At 42.9% G+C, this 21,462-nt stretch overlaps 1 protein-coding gene across 1 annotated transcript in view; it reads left to right on the plus strand.

The window, feature by feature from the left end:
* sdccag8 (SHH signaling and ciliogenesis regulator sdccag8) overlaps positions 1–21,462 on the plus strand; it is a 48,303-nt gene that overhangs the window by 20,033 nt on the left and 6,808 nt on the right. Inside the window, exons 14-16 of the mRNA XM_063491962.1 lie at positions 5,657–5,784; positions 10,003–10,111; positions 11,535–11,666. Of these exons, the coding sequence (XP_063348032.1) occupies positions 5,657–5,784; positions 10,003–10,111; positions 11,535–11,666 (369 nt within the window). The remainder of the gene's footprint in view (positions 1–5,656; positions 5,785–10,002; positions 10,112–11,534; positions 11,667–21,462) is intronic.

The raw sequence follows: 21,462 nt of genomic DNA on the forward strand, positions 1-21,462 counted from the left end.
TGTTTATTTTTAAAAATCACAGATGCCTGCGCTGCCAGGCCGCTTTTCTTGTGTTAAGACCATCAGTCATCTGTGCCAATTAAGATTTTTAAACTTCTCTCGCTCTGTTTTGTGAGCAGATAGATGATGACAGAGGCCAATCAGCCACTAATTGCTTCAATCTAGAGCTGGGTTTTTTCTCTGAGGGAATGTGTGCTGTAACAGCAAATGTTTGTTTCTGCAAGGGTCGTGTCTATTTGTAGCCGTCTGTGTGTATATGCATACATTTATTCATATGCATGGGAGCTTAAACAGCTTTTCAGATGAGCGAAATTGCACACTTTTTTTGTGCATACTTTTGCATATGTGTGTTACAGTTTGGGAGGCGAGGGGGTATATATAGATTTTTTTTTTTTTTTTTGCGCTACTTTTAACAGTTGCAGCTTTCTGCTTTTCGGGCACGATTTGCTAACCACTGACCTTGGTGTCGGCGGGGGGGCTTTAGTGTTCCTTGAAGAAGAAAAGAGGCTTGGGCCGCCCGCTGTAAACAAAGTTGACTTGCCGACAGATGGATTGAATGACAGAGAGGCTAACTGAGCCAGGAATGGGCCTGGCAGCATCGCACCGAGCGGAGAGAGAGGGAGGGAGGGAGAGAGAAAGAGAAAAAGAGAGAGATAAAGGGGGGGGAGAGAGGGGAGAAGAGAGAAGAGGTGGCCAACAGGAGAGGAGGTGTGAACAGGTGCAGGGCCGCTGAAGGAAGAACCAGCAGATGGAGAGAGACACAGCCAGTTTAGTTACAGGAAAAAAGGGTGGGAGGGAAAAGAGGAAGGAGGAGGGAGAGATGGGAACGGGAGAAAAAAAAGGATCGGAGCAGAGATGAGAATGCTCTGGACAGATAGATGGACGGATATCTATATATATGTGTATATATATAATATATATATATATATATATATATATATATAAGGCTGGGTGCAGAGTAAGGAAGCAGTGAGGCTGCATTAGGCCGCCTCTGTGTTGGATGTGCTTGCTTCACGGAGTCGGACAGCAAGATGAAGGGAGGGGTGTCGGAAGAAAAAATGTGGGAGCAGAGTGATTGACTTGCATCACCCAGAGGTTTAATAAAAATGTGCTAAAACACATTGAGGTGCGTGTGACAGGAAATCGTGTGACACTCTGCGTGGTCTGCCACACGGAACAATTCAGATGTTTATTGTGTGCGACATCACCGATACGCAGCGCTGCAAATGTTCAATATGTCACATTATTTTCTCTGTATCGCGCTCATCGATTGTTGGCAGTTAGCAGTTAGACGGGCCTACACGAGGCCGCTCGCTCACCGTCTCTCTGTCGCACACATAAACATCGCACTCGCACATAAGCAGAAATCATCTTTGTAGTCTTGCGTATCAAACTGTTGAATATTAATATAGTCTGATTGATGCAGTCTATCATAAATAACTGTGTATCTACTGGAATTCCTCCACCAGAGTGAATCATCACGAGTGTCACCGTTTTGAGCGGTTGGAGAGCAAATAATTAACAGTTGTCATTTTATAGTATACTATGAGTTTATTTCAGTAAAATCTTACTGACTCGATAAATGGGGTGGAAATTAACTGTGGGTTTTTTATAGCTATGTTCATATAAGTGGCAAAATAAAGGGAAAAACCTGACCTAGATCTGGTATGCTGTGTTTTGCTAGGGTGATCTGACTTCACTTGTGGCCTTAAAATGAAAGAAACTATCTCCTAAATGTAACATTTCTATTCTGGTGAGGGAGGTCTCTTCAAAGATGGTAGTGCTCCCTATCCAAGGGTCACTGTACAGGCTGTAAATTAGAAAAAAACTGAGTGTTAGGACCACCTCAGTTAATCCTTTTGAGGACCTATGAGAGATGAGATGATAATTGGAGGGACCCAGAAGAGTTAGAGAGACTCGATGAATCAGTGGCAGGGAGTGCCAACATTTTCCTTTAATTAATGTTATAGGTGCTTAAAAATCTAATTCAGAAATCAGTGTGTTTTATTGTTTATTCTATAATGAGATCCTAGTTACATGTGAATTACGTAAATCTGTAATTCTGCAATTAAAATGTTACATTGAACCGCTAATTCCATAATTGATAGCATCTTCTGGTTCTGGGCTCTCGTAGGTATTTTACCTGCGCAGTAGAAATGCTATTATTTGTCTTTGTCTTGATTCTTCAACTCTTTGCAGGGATCATCAGTACCTGCAACATTCAGTCCTTTTTGTTGCAAACAAAGCCTGCGTCTTCACGTGTTTTTTGCTATAGGCTCAGTTCGCAGTCTGTTCACCTGTATGTTAATTTCACACCTGTTATTTTGCACCACATGACTATTGCAGAGCATAAATCTGAATATTCATTAATTTGAGGAATTGTTCTTTTTAGCTTATCGCTTGTTTTTATGTAGATAATTAATATACGATACACATCAATATTTTACGCTTTCTTTACCTCGCAGTGCGTTGAATAAGTAGCTCCAGTTTTTCCTTCATCAATCTTGTGATTGCTTTTTAAGGGTTTGAAATTACAGCAAAATATAAACTAAATGATTGTTTTCCCCATTATGTCCGTGTGTGTGTGTGTGTGTGTGTATTCGTATTTTTATGCTTTAAATATGCATGTATATGTATGTGAGTTATATAGTGGAGAGTTGATTCTGTTTTTACTTTAGTCAGAACAGCGGTCAGTTGTGTCTGGCGTTGGCGAATGTCTCCAATTCCTCCAAGTCCACCGTCTGACTCCAATTTGTGCTCGTTCTGTGATAAACCACGGCATTTGGTGGTTCTGGCGTGGGATGCCGGCTGCACCATGGGGTGCTGCAAACTCCGCGCTTGGTCAGGCCCTGGCACCCCACATCTAATGGGCAACAGCTTGAATAGTGCCCACTTAAGCAGGCAGTGTGGACTGGGCTCCCTCTTCTTCCTCACCACTCCAGCCAGCTAGTCAGCCAGCCACCGCCTCTGCCACCTCCCACTTACCCAGCAGCCACTGTACCTGGACGCAGCCCCAGAGCCATTCCAGCCTACCTTAGGCCCCTGGCCCATGCAGCTCTCGCCATACTTATCAAGCTGTCCTACTGTGCATCAGGCCAGGCATATACAAACAGGCCCAGCTATCTGCTAACTGAACAGTCAGTCTATTGCCTCCTAGGCCCAAACAAGAGTTCCTGCCACAGGCAGCATCCCAGAGCCCATTCACCAATTAACTGGAAGGCAGATTAATGCCCAAGGAGAATTCTACAGCTCCAGCCCCACATATTCAGCCTCTGCTCTACCCGTCACCCCTTATGCTTGCTCCAGGGCTTGGCTTTTCGCTGATACCTCGCCTTCGCTTTCTCTTTTTTATGCTTTAATTTGATAGTGCTCATCAGCAGCCATTTTGTGACAGCATTTTGCAAGTAAACATGTTGCATTGGATTAGAGGTACAAAATGGCGCAGGGGAGAAACAACCGCAAAAGTTTGATCTGCCAGCTCCAGTTTGATCTTTGGTGAGGCATTCAGGCTCTTGTCACAGAGATACAAGTACTCGTACCCAACTTATCGAACCGAAACCGAAACTCAGCGCACTTCTTTCGGGTTTCTTCACCCAGGAACGAAAGCTTCCAGTCCGTTTGTTCAATTCTCTGTCCTTAACTAGGTTGTACTTCTGAGGTTCGGTTCTGTAAATCAGCACGACCAAGCAGATGCCAAATGTGAAGCTCTCTGTCTTTTGATTTCCTCTCCTCAGTTTTTATCACCCTCCTCTTCCTCACCACCACTCTATTGCTGACTGCTGGAACTTTCTGGCGATCTGTCTGATGCTAATTGGTGGGTAAACAGGTCTGGTGTGAGCCCCCCCCCACCACCACCCCCCGTCCCAATCGCACACAAACGCACACTCATAGAAATACACAAATACACACGGCCCCCTGGAACCTCTTGCAGGACCAAATGGCTGGCAACGCCTGCCCGCCATCTCCCGCTGAGCCCTGGTGTGCGCTTTGGTGGCTCAGGCTGCTGTTCAAGCCCAGCGGGGGTTCATTCACTCACACACACACTCATACGCGTACAGACACACACAGTCTCCTTGTGTCCCCTGCACACCCGCCACCCGCTTTCACACCCCAGACAGCAGGACAGCAGGAGAACACACACACACACGAAGGAACAGACAGACGCGGTCACTTTAGAGATGCAGGCCAAGCGCTGTAGGGGAGAAAAGTTTTCACTTAAACTGGAGAATTCTCTCTTCATTAGCGCCTTTGGACTTCAGGAAGAGTTCTGTTTATTTGTTCGTTTTTTTCCGCTCTTTGTAGTTTTTCTTTTCTTTCCTTCTTTGTCTGTCTCTCTGTTGTTTGGGTACGTTTGGACTTAGTTGAGATAGAAAGTTTGGTTCAGACAGGAACAAAATGTGCCGCTGTTCAAAGCCAGAAGCACCTCAGCTCGAATCGTACCTGTTCTATTCTATTCTGATACTGACACAAATCTGAATGCAGTTTAAAGTTATTTGACTCCTTCTTCACATACTTACAGAGATGACAGATCAGCTGATTCACTGTTGTGTGTTTTCAGCATTAGTGTAGCATATATCACAGTGATTTACCTTGTATCAAAATGTGCAGGATGGCAGTTTATTCGAGTGTTGTGTGAATGAGACAGCTGCTGTATCACTCAGGGGTCTCTAAGCTGACAGTGGCCTGACACATTTACCCTTCGACCCCCTCCAAGTCTTTTCTGTCATCGTCCTTTCTGCCCTTCCTTTCTTTCTCATGTTGTACAGTATGTGCTCTCCTCCTGCTTCCTCTCTCACCTTGGTTTTAGCAAAAAGCCTGTCTGACATCATTCACACACACACATAGATACAGACACATAACGTTTTCTTTTTATAGAAACGGCTGCAGATACGACCTGGTGGATTCTTGTCAGGTAGCTGGGATTCACTTGATAAATTACATTGTAAGCCTTTGTGCATTTGTTACTGGACGCCTGGGAAGTCTGAAACATCAACAGTAATGAATATGATCTGACATTTAACTTAACGCCTAGTTTCCACGTCTCAGTTTGAGTGCAGTTATTTAACGTACTGCTTCAAGAGCAGATTGCACGCAAGAAATTTGTTTCTCAGTGTGTCAACAAACTAATCTCCTTTGTAACCAGAAGCCACTTAAATGCACTGATTGACATGTCTGTTAATGCACAGACTTGAACTTGATCTAAGTGTACAAATCGTCTTCTGCATTATGTTGCAGGAGTAAAACATTAGACCCATTATTTCTGCAGTTTTTAGCCACAAAACACAAATTCCTACCTAAAAACAAAGATTGTGCTTGAAATGCTTCAGAGTGAAACCGTTTTCATGCACCATCACCCGCAGAGTGTGATGAGTAAGATGCCACAGAATGTCAGCGAGTGGCTGTGGAGACTTTTCACATTATTTTCCTTTTCACATGCGATGCCGTGCATGTGTACACAGCAGCTATGGAGGAATCAGAACACTGTCATCTACTCTTTTAGGGTTCTACCAATGGGCCGCTGTGTGTGTATTTTTTGCAGTGCACTTTTATATGATGTGCCAGAAACTAGAAAGTGTGTAGAAATAGTGAAAACACGTTTTCTTTCACTGATTCTTCTGGTTTTTTTTCTCTTTAACTTCTTGGTTTTTCTCCTCAGACAGGACAGAGAGGGTGCAGACCGGGCTCACGAAGAGGAAATGGCATCTGTGAGTCTTTCAGCTCGGGAAAGGGAGCGAGAGCTGACTGTGATGCTGCAGCAAGCAGAAGCCGAACACCTGCAGAGAGGTCAGTGCTTCAATCCACAGCAGTGACAACGGGTTTGTCTTCATGCGTTTGACTTGTGGCATAGGTCACAATATCCTCTTTTCACCTCTCTGACTTAATCAGCCATTTTTGGCTCACATCAGGACAGGTCAGTTCTTCAAAAGAGAAAGCCCCTCCTTTCTTCCCCATTTGCATTTTAGTCACCACAGAGCCTGTCATTCAGAGTCATGCTGTCGTAATACTTACAGACTGCACCACAGCTCGATGTCGCAGTTTAAATGCTTACTGGAAAACTTGGATGAGCAAAGCATGATAAAGCTTCTTAAAGCAATTTATATTGTAACGTAAAAACCATTGAACATTATAAAGCTTACAACAAACTGTTTTGGAATAGTTTTTTTTAATGCAATTCGTATTTATAATTTTTAAAACATTTAAAAAAAATATTAGCAGAAGGAATCTTGTAATTTTTCTTATTGTGTTTTATGCTTCAGAGTAGGGAGACCGAAAAGAAAAGACAGTGTCAGGATCTAATGAATCTTTAAATGTTGTATGTACAATATGTGAATAAAGAAATCCGAGTTTGTGGATGCTGATAGAGCAGGTTCATCGTTTAAAAAGTTTTCAGCGAAGGCCTGCACACACTTGAGAAACTGTACATGGCTACGCAGCCGTCTGTTCTCCGATTTGCATCGCAGCTAGGTTTACTGTCAGTTCTAACACAGAGGAGAGGTCGGTGTACGGTCGAGACAAACAAGACTACAGAACGCAGCAGGACTGAATGGGACAGAGCAATTAGAGTCAAATATCCAGAACAACAAGAGGCAAAACGGCAGAGATGACCAGGGTCAGCTACACATTCACATCCATTGAGCTGGATGATTTTCACTCTCCTCCTCAAGGACGATTCAGCATGGTGGATCTTTGTTCAAACAAGGTCTTGAACTTGCATCATCCAGTCGAAGGGTGTCTTTCTTCTTTCTGTGCCCCCTCGTCCCCGCCATGACGGCAGAGAGAGGAGAGCAATTCATCTGAACTGTACAAAACATGGCTGAAGTGACCTCAGAAGTGCAGAACAGAGCAGAAAGAGCCAAACAGAAGCCTTAAGAGGAGAATAGAGAGAAGAGGGGCAGAGCAGAGGGAAGGTGATGGGAGCAGAGCAGGGAGACCCAGCTCAGAGCTCCCTGTCTGTCTGCACAGCAGAGCTGCTGCTGCTAGCACATCTGTTGCACCATCTGGATATCCCCCCCCATAACCCACCACCCACCCTCAGCCACTCTCCCTCCCCTCCCTCCCTTCCCCTATCTTTTTATTTACCTGTGGTTCCCTTCAACAACCCGGGAGCCTGCTGGTACGCAGAACAAAGATGGAGGGTATAGAGGGAGGGAGGGGTGGTGGCGGTGGAGGTGGGGGGGTAAACAAAGAGTTTTTTTGCTGGCGCGTGTCGACAGCACACATGTTGTCTAAAGAGAGCTGACATCAGAGCACAGCAGGAAACTGTGGATGGGGAGGGGATAGAGGGGTGGACGTCCTTTAGTAGCTCGCATCACTTCCTCTCCCCGTGCAACCCAACAGACGAGCTGGATAATTAGCTTTCTTGCTCTCCAAATCCCGCCTCTCTGTCCATCCGTTTGTCCTTCCATCCATCCGTTCCCCCCCCTCCTCTCTCACTTCTTCTCCACTCCCTCCCACCTTTTTTCTTTTTTCTGAAATTTTTTTTCATGTTTCTTTTTTGAGTAAATGTGTACAGAGCAGCCTCTAGATGATATCAGATATTTGTTTCTCTCTGTCCCTCCCTCCCTGCCACGCTTCTTCCCTCCATCCCTCCCTCCCTCATTTTTCCTCTGTTTGTTTCCAGTGCCAGTTCTGCTGTGTTTCTGTGTCCCAGGGTTCTTTTTGGCCTACGCATGGCCAGACGCATTCAAAGCCTGTTCAGCTAATTAGCATTCTTCATACAACTTTTCCAGCACTGACCAAACTTTGTAGAGTGTATGTGTGTGTGCACGGCTGTGAGTTTGTGTAGTTTAGTTTAATAGTTTAATGCTCAGTAGCATCCAATTTCTGCTCGACTTACATTGTCTGTGGTAGTGATTTGAAGAAGGCGGCTGTGGACAGTGGAATAAAATAGGTTAGAGGTTCCTTTGGAGTCACGGTCAATGGATGAGGTGCTCATCATCCTAAGCATTACCCTTTAAATTTCTCCCAATCAAGACTTGTATAACTTTCCGTTTTAATAGCTAATCTGTAGCTCGGAGAGAGCAAAGAAGAGAGAGATGTCTAAAGGGGAGAGTCCAGTTTCTGCCTGCAGAGATCTTTATTTTCTCCACAATATTTGCTGTATGAAAAGGAAAAAAGTCTGAGTTACTTTTCAAAGACTGCGAGTCCTTGGTGTTTTTTGGTTTTTGGTCGACTGTAACAGAATGCCGGAGCAGGTGGATCATTCCCTCAATCCAACCGGCAGCCATTGTTATTTTAAAAGAGCAGACATATGTTGGAGAGCTGAACGTGGACCATTTCAAAGGAACGATGAAAGCCCCGTGTTGGATTGTTCAGAAAGAGGCCCCCATGAGCGGATGAGGAGGTGGCAGGAAGGGTGGAAAGGAGAAAGAAAGCGCTTTCAAACAACTATCCGCTCTTTTTCTCCACCTTGTTTTACCCTTCTCACACACTTTATATTTAAATTCTCTCTTCTCTGCATGGCTGCTTTTTTTTCTGTACATTTATTTGTGTCGATTGAACAGTTTTTATTTTAATAGGATTGTTGACTAAAGCATTTTTTGCAGATTCAAAGAGACATATGTACCTATATGTGACTTTAGTTTCATTGTTCTGTGCTGTCCATAAGGTAGACGTTATCCTCTGACGTGAGGCCACTTGGGGTTTTTTATGTGCCCACAGAAGTTGGGAAATGTCTTTTCACTAACTTTTCATAACAACATATGTTATGTTTATTGTATTTTATTTAGTCAGTCACGGTGTAATTTTTATTCTGCACAGAAACCAAGTAGCACACATAGACACACCATTTAAACATTGATTTTTCTTTCTAAAACATGATGAGATCTCACATGATGACTCCAGTTTACAAGTCACAGTGAACATCTTCTAGTGCAGAGTCCTTTAGTACAGTTCACTTTGGCATGATATCCTTTTTTCGAATCTTTTTTTGTTCATATTATTGGCCCTGACCCACATTTTTTAAACTTATTTAATTATAATTTTAATCTTCTTTATGTTTTCCTTTGTAGTTTTAATGACATGAGCATGCAAAACTGCTAATGTTATCAACTTAGAATAAAAGGGGCATCTCAGGCTTTTCCAAAATATGGAGGCCTTTTATAGGGTTCTGTAAATATCTTTCAATAATTTCTCCAGATTGGGAATCAGATCTCTGTCTGTTAATTATATCAATAATATTGAGGCAGGTATGCAGGTGTACTTGAATTTATTCCACTGAAGGATGGATGCTGTACAAGTTCTCCTCATGTTCAGTTTTATGAGCTGTGGCGTTATAGTAAAAACATACTTGGATGATATCTTAATGATTATGACATTAAGATATTGTCCTCACCTGTGAAAAATAGTTGCCCAAATCTTTTTTTTGACCTTTAGTATTTTATATTCTCAGAGGTGAAACTGACAGATACAATCTTCAAATTAAGCCTCTCACTGTTCCTTGTGTTTAAAACCTGCATACGCATAAAACATTTAGTATGCTGTCAATTTTTTTGATTTGGCTCCACGGCTTAAAAATGTAACCATCATGTCCTTGTTACTGAGATTGTCCTTTTTACATATAGCAGCAGTTAATTAAAGGGAGTGTAACCGCTGTTAGGTAAACAACAGCTGCTACACTGTCAGAGCAACTTATTCAGTTGTGTTTAAGTATTAGATTGGAAATGGTCTAGTTAGGCTCAGTTTTGTTTTGGTCAGATTGGAGATTTATTTTGAAAGGACCTGAATACACATCTGTATCTCTATAACCTATGTGTAATTTATCATTCAGAAAAAGGTGTCTAATTCTTCTCTGTGTTTAGCTGGCACATGTTGATATCATCATTAAAGCCAGTCAGCTACAGAATCACTGATGGCATTAAACTATGTTTGCATCCAAAATAAATAACATTTAATTTTTAAAGAGAAGGGTAGGTAGGTGAGGACTTTCACCTATTCTGGAGGAACGTCACCTGTGGTGGTTAAACCTAAAGTGACTGCCAGCTTTCCCATCGTTGATTACAGTTGGAGAGTTGGATGGTCTCCTGAGTTCCCAGAATTCCCTCATTGGGAGGCTGAAGGAGGAGTGCTGCAACCTGGGGACCAAACTGGAAGAGCTGGCTGAAAAAAGCAGGTGAGTGTTTCCTCTGTGTTTGAACATTTATTCGCTCAGTTATGCCTTGATTTTTATTTTTTTTTAATTTGCCGTTTGCTTCCTAGCTCAGTGGCTTTTTCTCTCTCCATGAAACAGTTGTTTGCTCTGCCACTCTGTTGTTTATTCCCTCTATCTGCTGGACATCCATGTCATCATTTCACAAAGAATCATCTATCCAGCCTGTTTGAACAGAGCACGTCAACATACTACATACTGCTTTCCAGTCTGACCTGTTTTCTTGTTAACCTGATGCTACAGTAGTCACAGCAGGCCTGCCCAGCTCTCCATCTGGGCTGAATGCGTGTGTGTCTGTGTGTGTGATTGTCTTCTGGGTGTGTGTGTATGACAGTGACCCTGGGCTCAGTGTCCTGTCAGCTGTTGGAGCTGTGCTGCACATTAGTCACATGACAGCCTCCAATCTGGCCCTGCCAGACCGCTCTGGCCTCACCAACCACAGGACACATGCACACAACACACACACCAAAGTACACTGTGTATTTTGTTTGTTTGGAAGGACGTGAGTACCAGGTACACGTATAGATTTTTTATAGGTACAGAGACACTGGCCTGAAGGCTCATTGTGTACATCTTCTGGATGTGTGCGATATGTAGTTTAGCAGCAGCGTGGTGGTGTGTTTGGCGCCTCGGGCTGTTTGAGTTCCTGGAGTCTAAGCCCAACGTAGCGGTTAAAGTCCTGCTGGACGGCCTCACTCGGGCTAAGTGAGGTTACAGTGAGACAGTTGCAGGAAGATGAAAAAGAAAAATGATCATCTGTTTTTGGTAGTCCTGCTGACTCTGCACCTTTTATCAAGTGTGCTGCTGCAGATTGGCCAATGTAATGTTGTGAAAGTGACACTTACTACGTCTGGACATGCAGCCCGTTACCTCTATTTTTATCCCTGCATTTCCTGCTGTTACCTCTACTGTTGATGTTAGGTAGGCAGAATGGAAAATGGTGATCTTAAAACGGGCATGTTTGGCAAATTGACCAAAGAGTAAATGAAGTCACTATTTATTTGTTGTTTTGCCTCTTGAGACTTCTATTTCCTGGATCAACATAGGCATCATGAACCTAGCCTGCTTTTGGAGAATACACCAGAGAAAAGTACTCAGAGAAAACTCAGGTGTGTGAGCTCTGTTGTGAGGCAACAATGCTAACCACTGAGCTACCTTGCTGCCATTTATTTGATGACACATACGTTCTTGTAAGATGTGTGCACACACTGACAAAGACTCTGCTGCTATCTCTGCTATTTCATTCTCTGGGACTACGCAGATACACTTTACTAAAAAGTCTTATATTAAAGAAAAAAAAGTGGATGATGAATTCAGTTTGTTGGTTGTATAATGCTTCGTACGTTGGTAGTGTGAATATAGCAGCTGTGTATGTGTGTGTGTGCAGAAGTGAGCTGGAACAGCTGGCATTGGAGAAACAACACTTGGAGGAAACGGTGAAGAATCTGAGAGCTCGCTGCTCGGATATGGAAGAACAGTGTGTCCAGCACGGTCGCATGCACCAGCGCATGAAGGACAGGTGGGCGCATAACACACATAACTACACAGCTACACATACTGTCCATGCAGCAGAGGGCAAAACATCTTCTGACATCTTTTTGGGGTTGTTTAATTTGTTTATTGGTCTTGTAAACTCCCCGTCAAGAATTTTATCTGATTGAAAGAGTCCCGTAAACATCAGTGACATTACATATAAATCACCCCTGCTCTCGGAGTGTTTTAAATGTTCATTTCTTTACATTTCTACAGCGATGGCAGCGAGCCTTTTAAAATAAGAAGCACAGTTTTCTTCACATTCTGTCCCCCCACCAGTGAATCTTCTGCACATCTGATGTTTATTTTTATATAAGAATTGTTTTCATTTTTTGTTGACATAGTGGTTTTTGTGTCAGCGCTTTATTCTCCTGCTGTCTGTACTGAGGCTGCACACACCAAGAGTTCCTGATCAGAAACTTTTCTCTTACATAACAGACTGGAGGAAAGTAAAGTGGTTATAGCAGTATAACTACGCGGTTGCGACTGTTCGCCCCGTTCACATGCAAGTCTCTCACAGCTCAACACAGATAATGGGCACATGTTGAAGGGGAAAAAGTCTTAAAACGAGGACGTTAGGTGCTCGTTTATCAGATTGCTCGTTTACAGCTGTGCTTCTTCACACCTCTGTGGCTCAGATGAGTTATGAAGTTAACAAGTGGGTAATTCATGAGAAGTTGTGCGTCTTCGGCAGTGACTAAAACCTATAATAAGCAGCGGTAAGTTGATCTCTTGTCAGCAGGAGCTGACACACGATGCTCCCGTGCACTTTTCACACTCTAATAGACTCTTAATTACACTGCAGTGAAGAGTAAAGTGAGATTTGGAGAATTTAGGAACCACGAATAGTCTTCAAGTCAAAGAAAGACATTGCAGTGTGCATTTTAAGAAAAGAACGAAGCTGAACAGAGTGAGCTGATGAACTGAGGAGTCAGTTAAGAGAAAATAAATCTGATAGTGTAATAGTTGAGTATTTGTATTTTGGGTAAAAATACATAAAAATTACTCAAACGTCCTAAATATGAAGATTTGTTGGGTTTCTTTACTTATGAAAGCTGCAGCTAAAAGTGCCTCCATCTTTGGTTTATGCTACAGTATCTGTACATGTGTATGCGTGATGCGGGGGTCTCTTCCTCCTTAAGTGCGGAGCCCAGTTGGCGTGTGTCTCCACGGGGCGCCTGGCATACAGCCTGGCTCTGCCAATGTGGGAGAGGGTGTGTGGGTGTTGTTGCCCCACTCTGCAGGATCTCTACCCCAGTGCCCCCTACTTTTCCTCTTAACACACACACACTTGCAATCACGCTCACCCTTTTCTCCTGCTCCATCCATGACACTACATATTGTCTACCTCCCACCGGTGTTAACCTGTCGATAGTCACACGCTGCCAAAAAAACAAAGTTTACCAAGTCACAGCTGTCTCCTGGTTCTGTGTGACTCTTTGTGTGGTTTAGAGAAAGAAAAGCTATTTAAGTTGACAAGGAGTGTGAAGTATGAATATTCTGTATGTTTCTGTGCATATGTTGCTGCGGTATTTTGTGTATGTGTGTATGCGTGTGTGTGTTGGTTGCTATTGCATGTTCTCAGGAGGTTTAGCAGAGCAGGAATGTGGCTGCCAAAAGTGGATTGGCTGGGAAGTTGGCACCTAACTTCTCTCTTCTCCCAACTGAACCACGATAATCACTCTTGGCATTTACTGAGTTTTATTTTCTGCTTTGACACTTAGTTTGTTGATGAATCCTCCTGATATTTAAAAATCTCTCGAGTTCAGTTCTACAAGAGGTCACTTCAGGAGCGACTGTTAAGCCGGCTGACCGCGTTTTTATTTTGCAGCCGGTAGAAGGTGTGTTTGTTTGAGAGTGCGTTTATACGGGATTGACGAGTAGTTTTGGCATTTAGCTGCTTTTTTTTTAAAAAAGGTGCAACATAGAGATGAGGTAGAGAGGTGTGATTAACATTTATGATACACAATGCTGCTAAAACTTGTTTTTTTTATCTCTATATGTGCTTCTTTTTGAGGTAAACATTATAGAATATATATCATAAGAGTATAAGTATAAGAGAATAATATTTGTTGGAGTTTGGGAAGTTTAGCGACAGGCTTGAACTTTGAGATGTGGCTTCCGAGTGTGTGTGCATGCAGTTTTGTTTGCGCCCGTTTAAGCCACTACGTCATCAGTTCTTTTCTTGTACTTGTTGTCGTGATCTTCGGTGTGCTTGCACGTCTATATGTCGGGTATATGCTCACTGGTCCCCACAGGCCCCGAGTGTTCGGTGGGCGCCCCGCCGTGCCGCTCGGGGGTTAAGGTGTACGTGTTAACAAGCTGGTGTAAGTGGGTTCAATATCCAGCGCCCCGCCCCTCCCCACAGCCTCTCCATCGGCCTGCAATCTGTGCTGCGAAGAGCGGCAACAGCGCACCACGCACAAAACATTTGGAAAATCAGCTTGATTTATTTTTACATGGGCAAGCTGATTGCCAAACTACACAGGGGTTTTAGCACACAATGTTTTGCTGCACCATTTAATTATTTATTTTACTATTTCTGTGTTGTTGCTTTTTTTTTTCTTTCTTTTTCTTTTTTTCTGCTTGGAAATGAAAGAATGGAGCGGAGGGTGGAGAGATGGAGCAGGACAGCAACGAGTTAGAGAAGATGCATAGATGCAAATGTTGAATTTAAAGGCGCTGCGATTATTATCATTTTTATCAGCCTTTTTTAAAAACATTTTGATTTAGTTTAGCGTTTAATGCAGTTTGGGATTTTAGGTTTAAATAGTATTTTCTTTTTAGTTTTCAAGAATATTTTATTTAACATTTTTACTAAGGTATTTGATCATTTTCAGATGCTTTTGTGTCAGAAAAATACAAACAAGAAATCGGCCTTTATTAACTCATGACAGCCGATCATTTGTCAGTGGGCAGGTGATGTTTGTGAGTTTGTATTATGTGAAAACAACTTAATACAAGCACGAACGGAAGAAAAAAGATGTTTTGGTTGGATTAATATGGTTTTAGATTTTGCTGAAACTGTGACAAAAGTGAACATTTTGCAGTGCAGATGAATTAGTTAATAGAAACATTAAACTCTCAGTGCAAATCATGCATTTCTTAGTTATTCCAAAATATTTAAAATCAATACATAAATAAAAATGAGCATTTCTTTTAAAGCAAAGATATTATTAAAATATGAAAACGCTGCATGAGTACATGTACAGCTGGCCCTGAAACTTTAATCCACTTTAGTCCATTTTAGTTGGAAATTTCTCTTATAATGCAGCTTTAACAAGAAAAAGGAAAACATATCTATCGATCTCACTATATATGAAATAACCTTTTTCTAACAGAGTAATGTTGGTTGGGAAATGTGACTTTAAACTGTAACTTCTCCAGTTTTCTATTCATATTAATTATTTTTTCAGCTGTGGCTCTTCTGCCCTCTTACCTCCCCCTTCTCTTCTTCTTATCTCTTTTCACTTTACTTTCCTTTCCTGCTCCAACTTTTCTCCTCTCCTCTCTTCTCCTCCTCCCCTCTGCTTTCCGTACTAAACACCACGCAACCTTTTCTCACCCCACAGCTGTTGGCAGGCTGTTTTACCAATTATCACTACGCAGGCACACACTTAGGTCACGCACATAGACTCTCGCACACATGTACGACGGACCAGCACAACACCAACGCTTGCTTAACCACACATAGAGACAGCGGAGTGTGTTTGTCAGGCCTCGGTGCACGAGTGCTGTAGAGGTGTACGAGCGCAGCTCACTGTGCAGCCCTTTAAGAAGAGTAGCAACATATACGCAGATGTGTCTGTAGATCCACAGGCTTCACTGGGCCATATGGCCTCCACGGAGAAAGATGGTGCTTGCGTCTGGAGGAGAGCAGAAGAGGGAGGGCGGGATGGAGCGGAGGATGGAGGGCCATGTGTGGCATGAGCTGTGCAAGCAGTTGTTGAAGTATGTATGCCTGTGGATGTGTGTGTGTGCGAGTGCATGCGTGTGTATGAGTGTGTGCGTTTGCACCAGAGGCTCCAGGAGATTGGTTAATGGAACAAATGGTCGCGGCGGGCCAGGGAAGAAGGAACAGGCTTGCTGCTACCGCGGGCGGACAGCGAGCCTCAGGCGAGGGCTGCTTCATCTGGGCTCATGCCACACACATACACACACCCTCTGTCAAACCCTCGTCTCTCCTCATCCCCCCGCTCCCAAACACACAGTGTGCTGCCATGCCGCCCCAGAAGCAAAAGGACGCTCCTCGCAAAACTTTTCATTTGCAAATGAAGTTGGCAGAGGCTGTGCAGAAGAAAACAGGACAGCTTTCATTTGTCTCATCTGTGTCTTTGCGCGCGCACACACGCACACATAGATATTTGTGTGTGTGTGCATCTGTGTGTGATGAGTTGCCACTATGTGTGTGATCTAAGAGGTACAGAGAAACAGAGGGACGATAAAAAGAGTGAGATGTGGAGAAAGTGAGGATAAAGACAAAGAAGGCCCAGTGTGAGGTTCAGCGTCGTTAACGCCTCGTATTCATCTTCCACAGAGCGCTAATATTAACATCACCTCCTTACATTTCGCATGCGTTTTTTTTTTGTTTTTTTTTACTGATCACACATAGCTGTTTTTTCACAGATTTTTTTAAAAATGGATTTTTATTTTTCACATAACAGCAGCCCCTTGCCTTTCAGGTTTTTATCATAAAGCACTGATCACAGGTAGGTAGTTGGGTAGTCAGAATGTGGTTTGTTAGCAGCTACTTTACAAACATTTCAAATATTTAATTTATATTTCAAATTTTTACAACAGCAAACGTGAGGAAGTATTAACCGTTTTAAGACACTACCTCCATTTCGTTCCTCACTCATACTTGCGTTCTTACCTCTGGATGGCGCTGATCAGTCGTCTCCCTCCTCCTTCATCTTCCTCTTCTTCTTTTCTCATCATTTCTGTCTCCGCATGGCCCAGCTGGCTCCCGTAGCCGGGAGCGACTGCAGGGCGGCCTGCTGAAAGAGCATTGTCAAACGGTGGCTTTACAGCTCTGTCACACACACACGCACACACAGACGCACAGATTTGCAGCTCAGATGTCAGGCTGTAGCCAGAGGCTTGCAAGCTGGAGCGTTAACTGTGCAAAGCGTCACATCTCAAGCCCCAGTCAGTGACTCTAACACTACTTCATAAAACTACAAGTAGAAAACTCGAGCAGAAGCACCTGCCCCTTCTTTAGAAAAAATGTTAAAAGTAACATCAGCAGAAACACTTTAATGCCGGCAAAGCAAAAGCTCAAACACACGGCTTAAAACAGTCAGGAGGCCTCACGGCAGCAAACAACTCTGACGTTAAATAGATGATTTCCCAGCCTGCAGCAGCACCAACACCTCTGTTAATGCAGAAATGAAAGCAGCGACGATTTCTGTGCCCGTTCAGAGCTGTTTACAGCTTCGTCAGATCGTGAATATATTTCTAACATCCCTTCCTAAACTCTTTCCAGATTTTATTTTTAATTATAAATACTGGCCAGGAGCCTTTCATTTTACGCTGGTGAACTGCTGTCTGGGACGCTTTACGGGAATGAAAGAAAAAGCACCTGAAATGATCAAGGAAAATAATTGATGTTAAAAATATGAAATTACATCATACGGAAGGTGATGGCACTGGAAGGAAAAAAAGACAGATTTACCAAGGTTGTGTCTATTACAGATGTTTTATTGGGTACAGCACAGCTGACGGCCTAATACTAGGAATAATTTGCACAGCACTTTTCAAATTTTATTTTACTGATAATAACTTAATACTTAAGTAAGCTGGATATTTATGGTTTTTGTTGCAATCAGCGCAAGAAGCAGACATGATGTTTATTTTCTTTTACTCTCAACTTTATGTTCACTTTAATGTAAAGCTAAAAACTTTAAAGTACCACAGCATGCAATGTAAATGTAGCAATAATATCAAGTAATTGTATTTGAAAATTAAAAAAAACCCAGTAATAATATAAATGCCGTTTTAGTGTTTTTAAATCTTATATAAAGGTTTAAGCATGCTGATCTTTTTTGTTTTCGAACAAAAATGTCATTAAAACTCATTTTCTTGCATCTGTTAAATAAAGATTTCACAATAAAAGCATGATTCGTTAACATGGCTTTGTAGTAACAAACACAAGAGAAGCCAAATTAAAAAATCAACCAACAAAAAATAAACATTTTTAAGAAAAGTGTAGTATTATTTAATGTTGGTGATCACATGCTGAAAAGTATTTTTCACTTCACGCCGTGCTCTTAGAAGAAGAAGCTGACCTGACAGACTTTAGGTTATTATATTCACGCTGTTATTCAGCGTGCATGAATATAAATGTGTTCACAGTGCAGTGCTCAAAAAAGTAAAAGGAATTAAAACTGAACAGCTATAGGATCGCTGCCTCGTGTATGTTGTTCCCTTAATAAGTGCTGAATATTGGTTTTGCAGGACTGCGACAGATGAGTTGCAACTTTCATGTGACTGTTCATGGAACATCTGGCGGGCTAGTAACATCTAAGGCACTTTTTTTTCTTCCCCTCCTGATCTTCACACTGTGCTCAGCACTGCAGGGGAACAGCTGTGAGCTGGAAACTAATGGGGGAAAAGAGCAGTTTTAACAGAGGCTGCTTCACAGATGATTTTTTTTTTTTAGTTTGATGATTAGATGCCAATTCACCCGACATTTGTTTAATCGCCATTTCTGTCTTCACAATTTCTATTTTCCTCTGTTTGATAGAAATGCGGTGCACCAAAGCCGCTCCAGTTAAAATATACATATTTAAAGATTACTGGATCTTAGAGGATTTTGTAAATGATTTGATTGTTAGGATTTCTTCTAATTTCTTCTAATTACAGAAAAAAATCAACTATATCCTGCTTTAGAAATTGCCCATAAACAATATACTTCTTTAATATCCAGTATATGTAATTTCTTTATCTGTTTATTCAGGGGATAGTGATCTTCTGTGTCGTGGATCTGGAAATGAAGACTGACTTAGCGTGTCTTTCAAGCGTGACGCTCACATGTGAAGTCCGCTGTGCCTTTACAGAATAAAGTCTCTGGAAATTGCCAGGTGGCCGTAAACAAAAAGCAAAGAAAATCAAAAGACAGTGAGGGAATGCATGTCGGTCTCATCCCGATCAAAACCCCGCAGCGTCAGCAATCGCGTTCCCATGTCAAATGCACATGTTAGCGAGAGCAACAACTGGCATGACAGGTTGGTGGAAGAGGACGAGGGGCATGGCCTTCAGGCACACACACATATTCTTGAGTGCGGTTTTGTGCCAGCCAAGATTTAGCTGGAGCGCTGGGGTGTGAGGGTGGTGATGGTGGGCATGCCTGGGGTTGGGCGAAATATGGTTTTGTGTTGTGCGTGTGTGTTTGTGTGTGTGTGGCAGCTGCAGCCTTCATGCCCCTGGCAGCGTTGTTGTAACCAGGCAAACCAAGGCCGTCTGCCTGCGTTCTTCACCCCCCTAGGCCCCCTGCCTGCTACACACACACACACATATGTAGGTTCAGAGATCTTTCATTGTCTTTAGATTTAATTTTTTGCAACATTGAGTCCGATTCTTTAGTTTTTTGTGATGTTTGAGCATGTGTTTTTATCTCTCTGGTTTGCAGATTTTTGAAATGTACTCTTTAATTACAGCCCACGTTCACCATCGCTGACAGATTTTCTTTTCTTTTTTTTTACTCTAAAAAAAAAAGAAGTAAAATACCTGATCTCACAACCCACTTTATGCAGGATAGCGTCAGTTTACTCTGTGGTTTGTTTTCGAGTAATTTTGATAATCTATGCACTGTGCGATAAATATTTTCTTAAAGTGGCACGCTCCACTGGCTGATTTGTTTAGTGATAGGAACACACACATTCATAAGGGGCTGCTGAGTGACAGACCTGAATGCCGCTTCCAGATCTTCTGTATCTATTACAGTGTCTCTGTTTTTCTAACGTGACGTTAGCACTTTCCCTTTGGACCATGCCTTTAGGACATATGCTCCCACCTGTAAATAAATATGCAAACACAGACAAACACGTACACACACAACAGAGTTTAGACACTAGCTGTGGGCTACGACTGATGTATACCAGAGAGAGGTAGCTGTGTCTGTGTTTGTGTGTTGTAATTAATCTCCTTACTAGCAGCAGTCAATAGAGAGTGCTGTGGTTCGAGGTGCAGATTGTGAGCAGAGTTTGATTATTGGGCTGTCAGGGGAAATTACTGCAAACTGCCTCCCAGCAAAACTTGCTTCTGTCATGTCTGCTGGAGAGCAGAATACACACTTAGTACCAGGACTGCTCTGGAAGCTGTTTTCAGGTATTTTAGGGGAATTATTTCAGTGTAGATGTGTGTGTTGTGTGTGTGTGTCAGTAAAGCGCTGGATCCAGCAGGTGGTGTCCTTTTACCAGGTCAGCCGGGGAACCTTTTCCTTCTCTAACCCCGGTTACTGAGCTGCCAGCCCAGCCATCAGCAGGCAGCAGGGGGATGGTGACGGCTGGAGCTTGGAACCTCGGTTTCTCTTCGCCCCCACCACCGCACAGTCCGACACCTCACCTGACACCACAAACTGTCAGCCCTCGTTTTTCACCGGCTGCAGATCCCCTTCACCCAAACATCCGTTTATCTGTCCTCCCATCAGTCAGTCAGTGAATCCAAGCTTCCTTCTAACCTAACCCATTCCAAGCAGTGTGCAGAACTGAGCCAGCAAGCCAGCAGTGTGTGTGTGTGTGTTTGGGGGGGGTGTTCAGTGTAGGGCAGTGCCTGAGCATTAAGCCGTTTTAAGCCCTAATTAATGAGTGTGCCAGTCGATAGAGACCAGTTATTGGATTTGCTGCTTTAGCTGCTGGAAGGAGCGCTACCTTAATCACACACACACGCATATACACACATCCCCCCTAGGAGGCGGGGTTTCAAGGTGAGGTGAAGTGGATTAGAGAAAGTGTGTTGTGTAAGGTCAGAGGTTGGCGTCTCTGAGGCCAGACAAACTGCGTCTGTGGTTGTTTATGTCTGCGCTGGGGTCAAATCCTTCACTTACTGCATTACATAAACCTTCAGCTTACAACCTATAGCCGGTTTAAACATCTCGAGCCACGACCTGGCCGACTGATTTACTGGCTGCCTGCTTAGCTCACTTACCGTCACGTCAGGGGGTTGTGTAGAAGCCTGCTGGCATTTTACATTTTGTACAGCTGTTGCCATTTTGTTCAGAATAATTGTGTTTTGGATATATTAACTCCAGAGAGACCCAGTTATGCTTTAGGAATGGGTGATCAGTGTGTTGAGTAAAAAACAGCTACAAAGTTATTTTTGTGGAAGTGTAAAATGTAATGTAACTATTTAAAGCCTGTTTTAAACTGAAAGTAACGAAAAGGCAACACGTAAAAGCTCATTTTGAATTCAAGGGTAGCAACGCAATAAAAAATATATATGTTGACCGCTGTGTTGCATCACCTCTTCTTTCAGAAACACTCTGCATGTGTGTGGGAGTTGAGACGATTAGCTCCTGTAGTTAAAAGTTCAGCCGGGGTCAGTTCAGGACTGCAGGGAGGTCATTTTCTTTTCACCTGGACTCTTTTACTGCAAAGCCGCTCTGCTGTAATACGTGTGGTTATTTTGCTGAAATAAGAACGCTTTCCTGAACAAGATGTCGATATTCCAGAACTCTGTCTGTGTTAATGGCGACTTCAAAAATGTGCTAATTGAGTGTGCCATCTGCTCTAATGCCTCACATTCAATCACCGATGCTAGTTTTTGATTTCTGTGCTGATATG

This window comes from Pelmatolapia mariae, linkage group LG13 (assembly GCF_036321145.2).
Source record: "Pelmatolapia mariae isolate MD_Pm_ZW linkage group LG13, Pm_UMD_F_2, whole genome shotgun sequence".
Classification (NCBI taxonomy): Eukaryota; Metazoa; Chordata; class Actinopteri; order Cichliformes; family Cichlidae; genus Pelmatolapia; species Pelmatolapia mariae.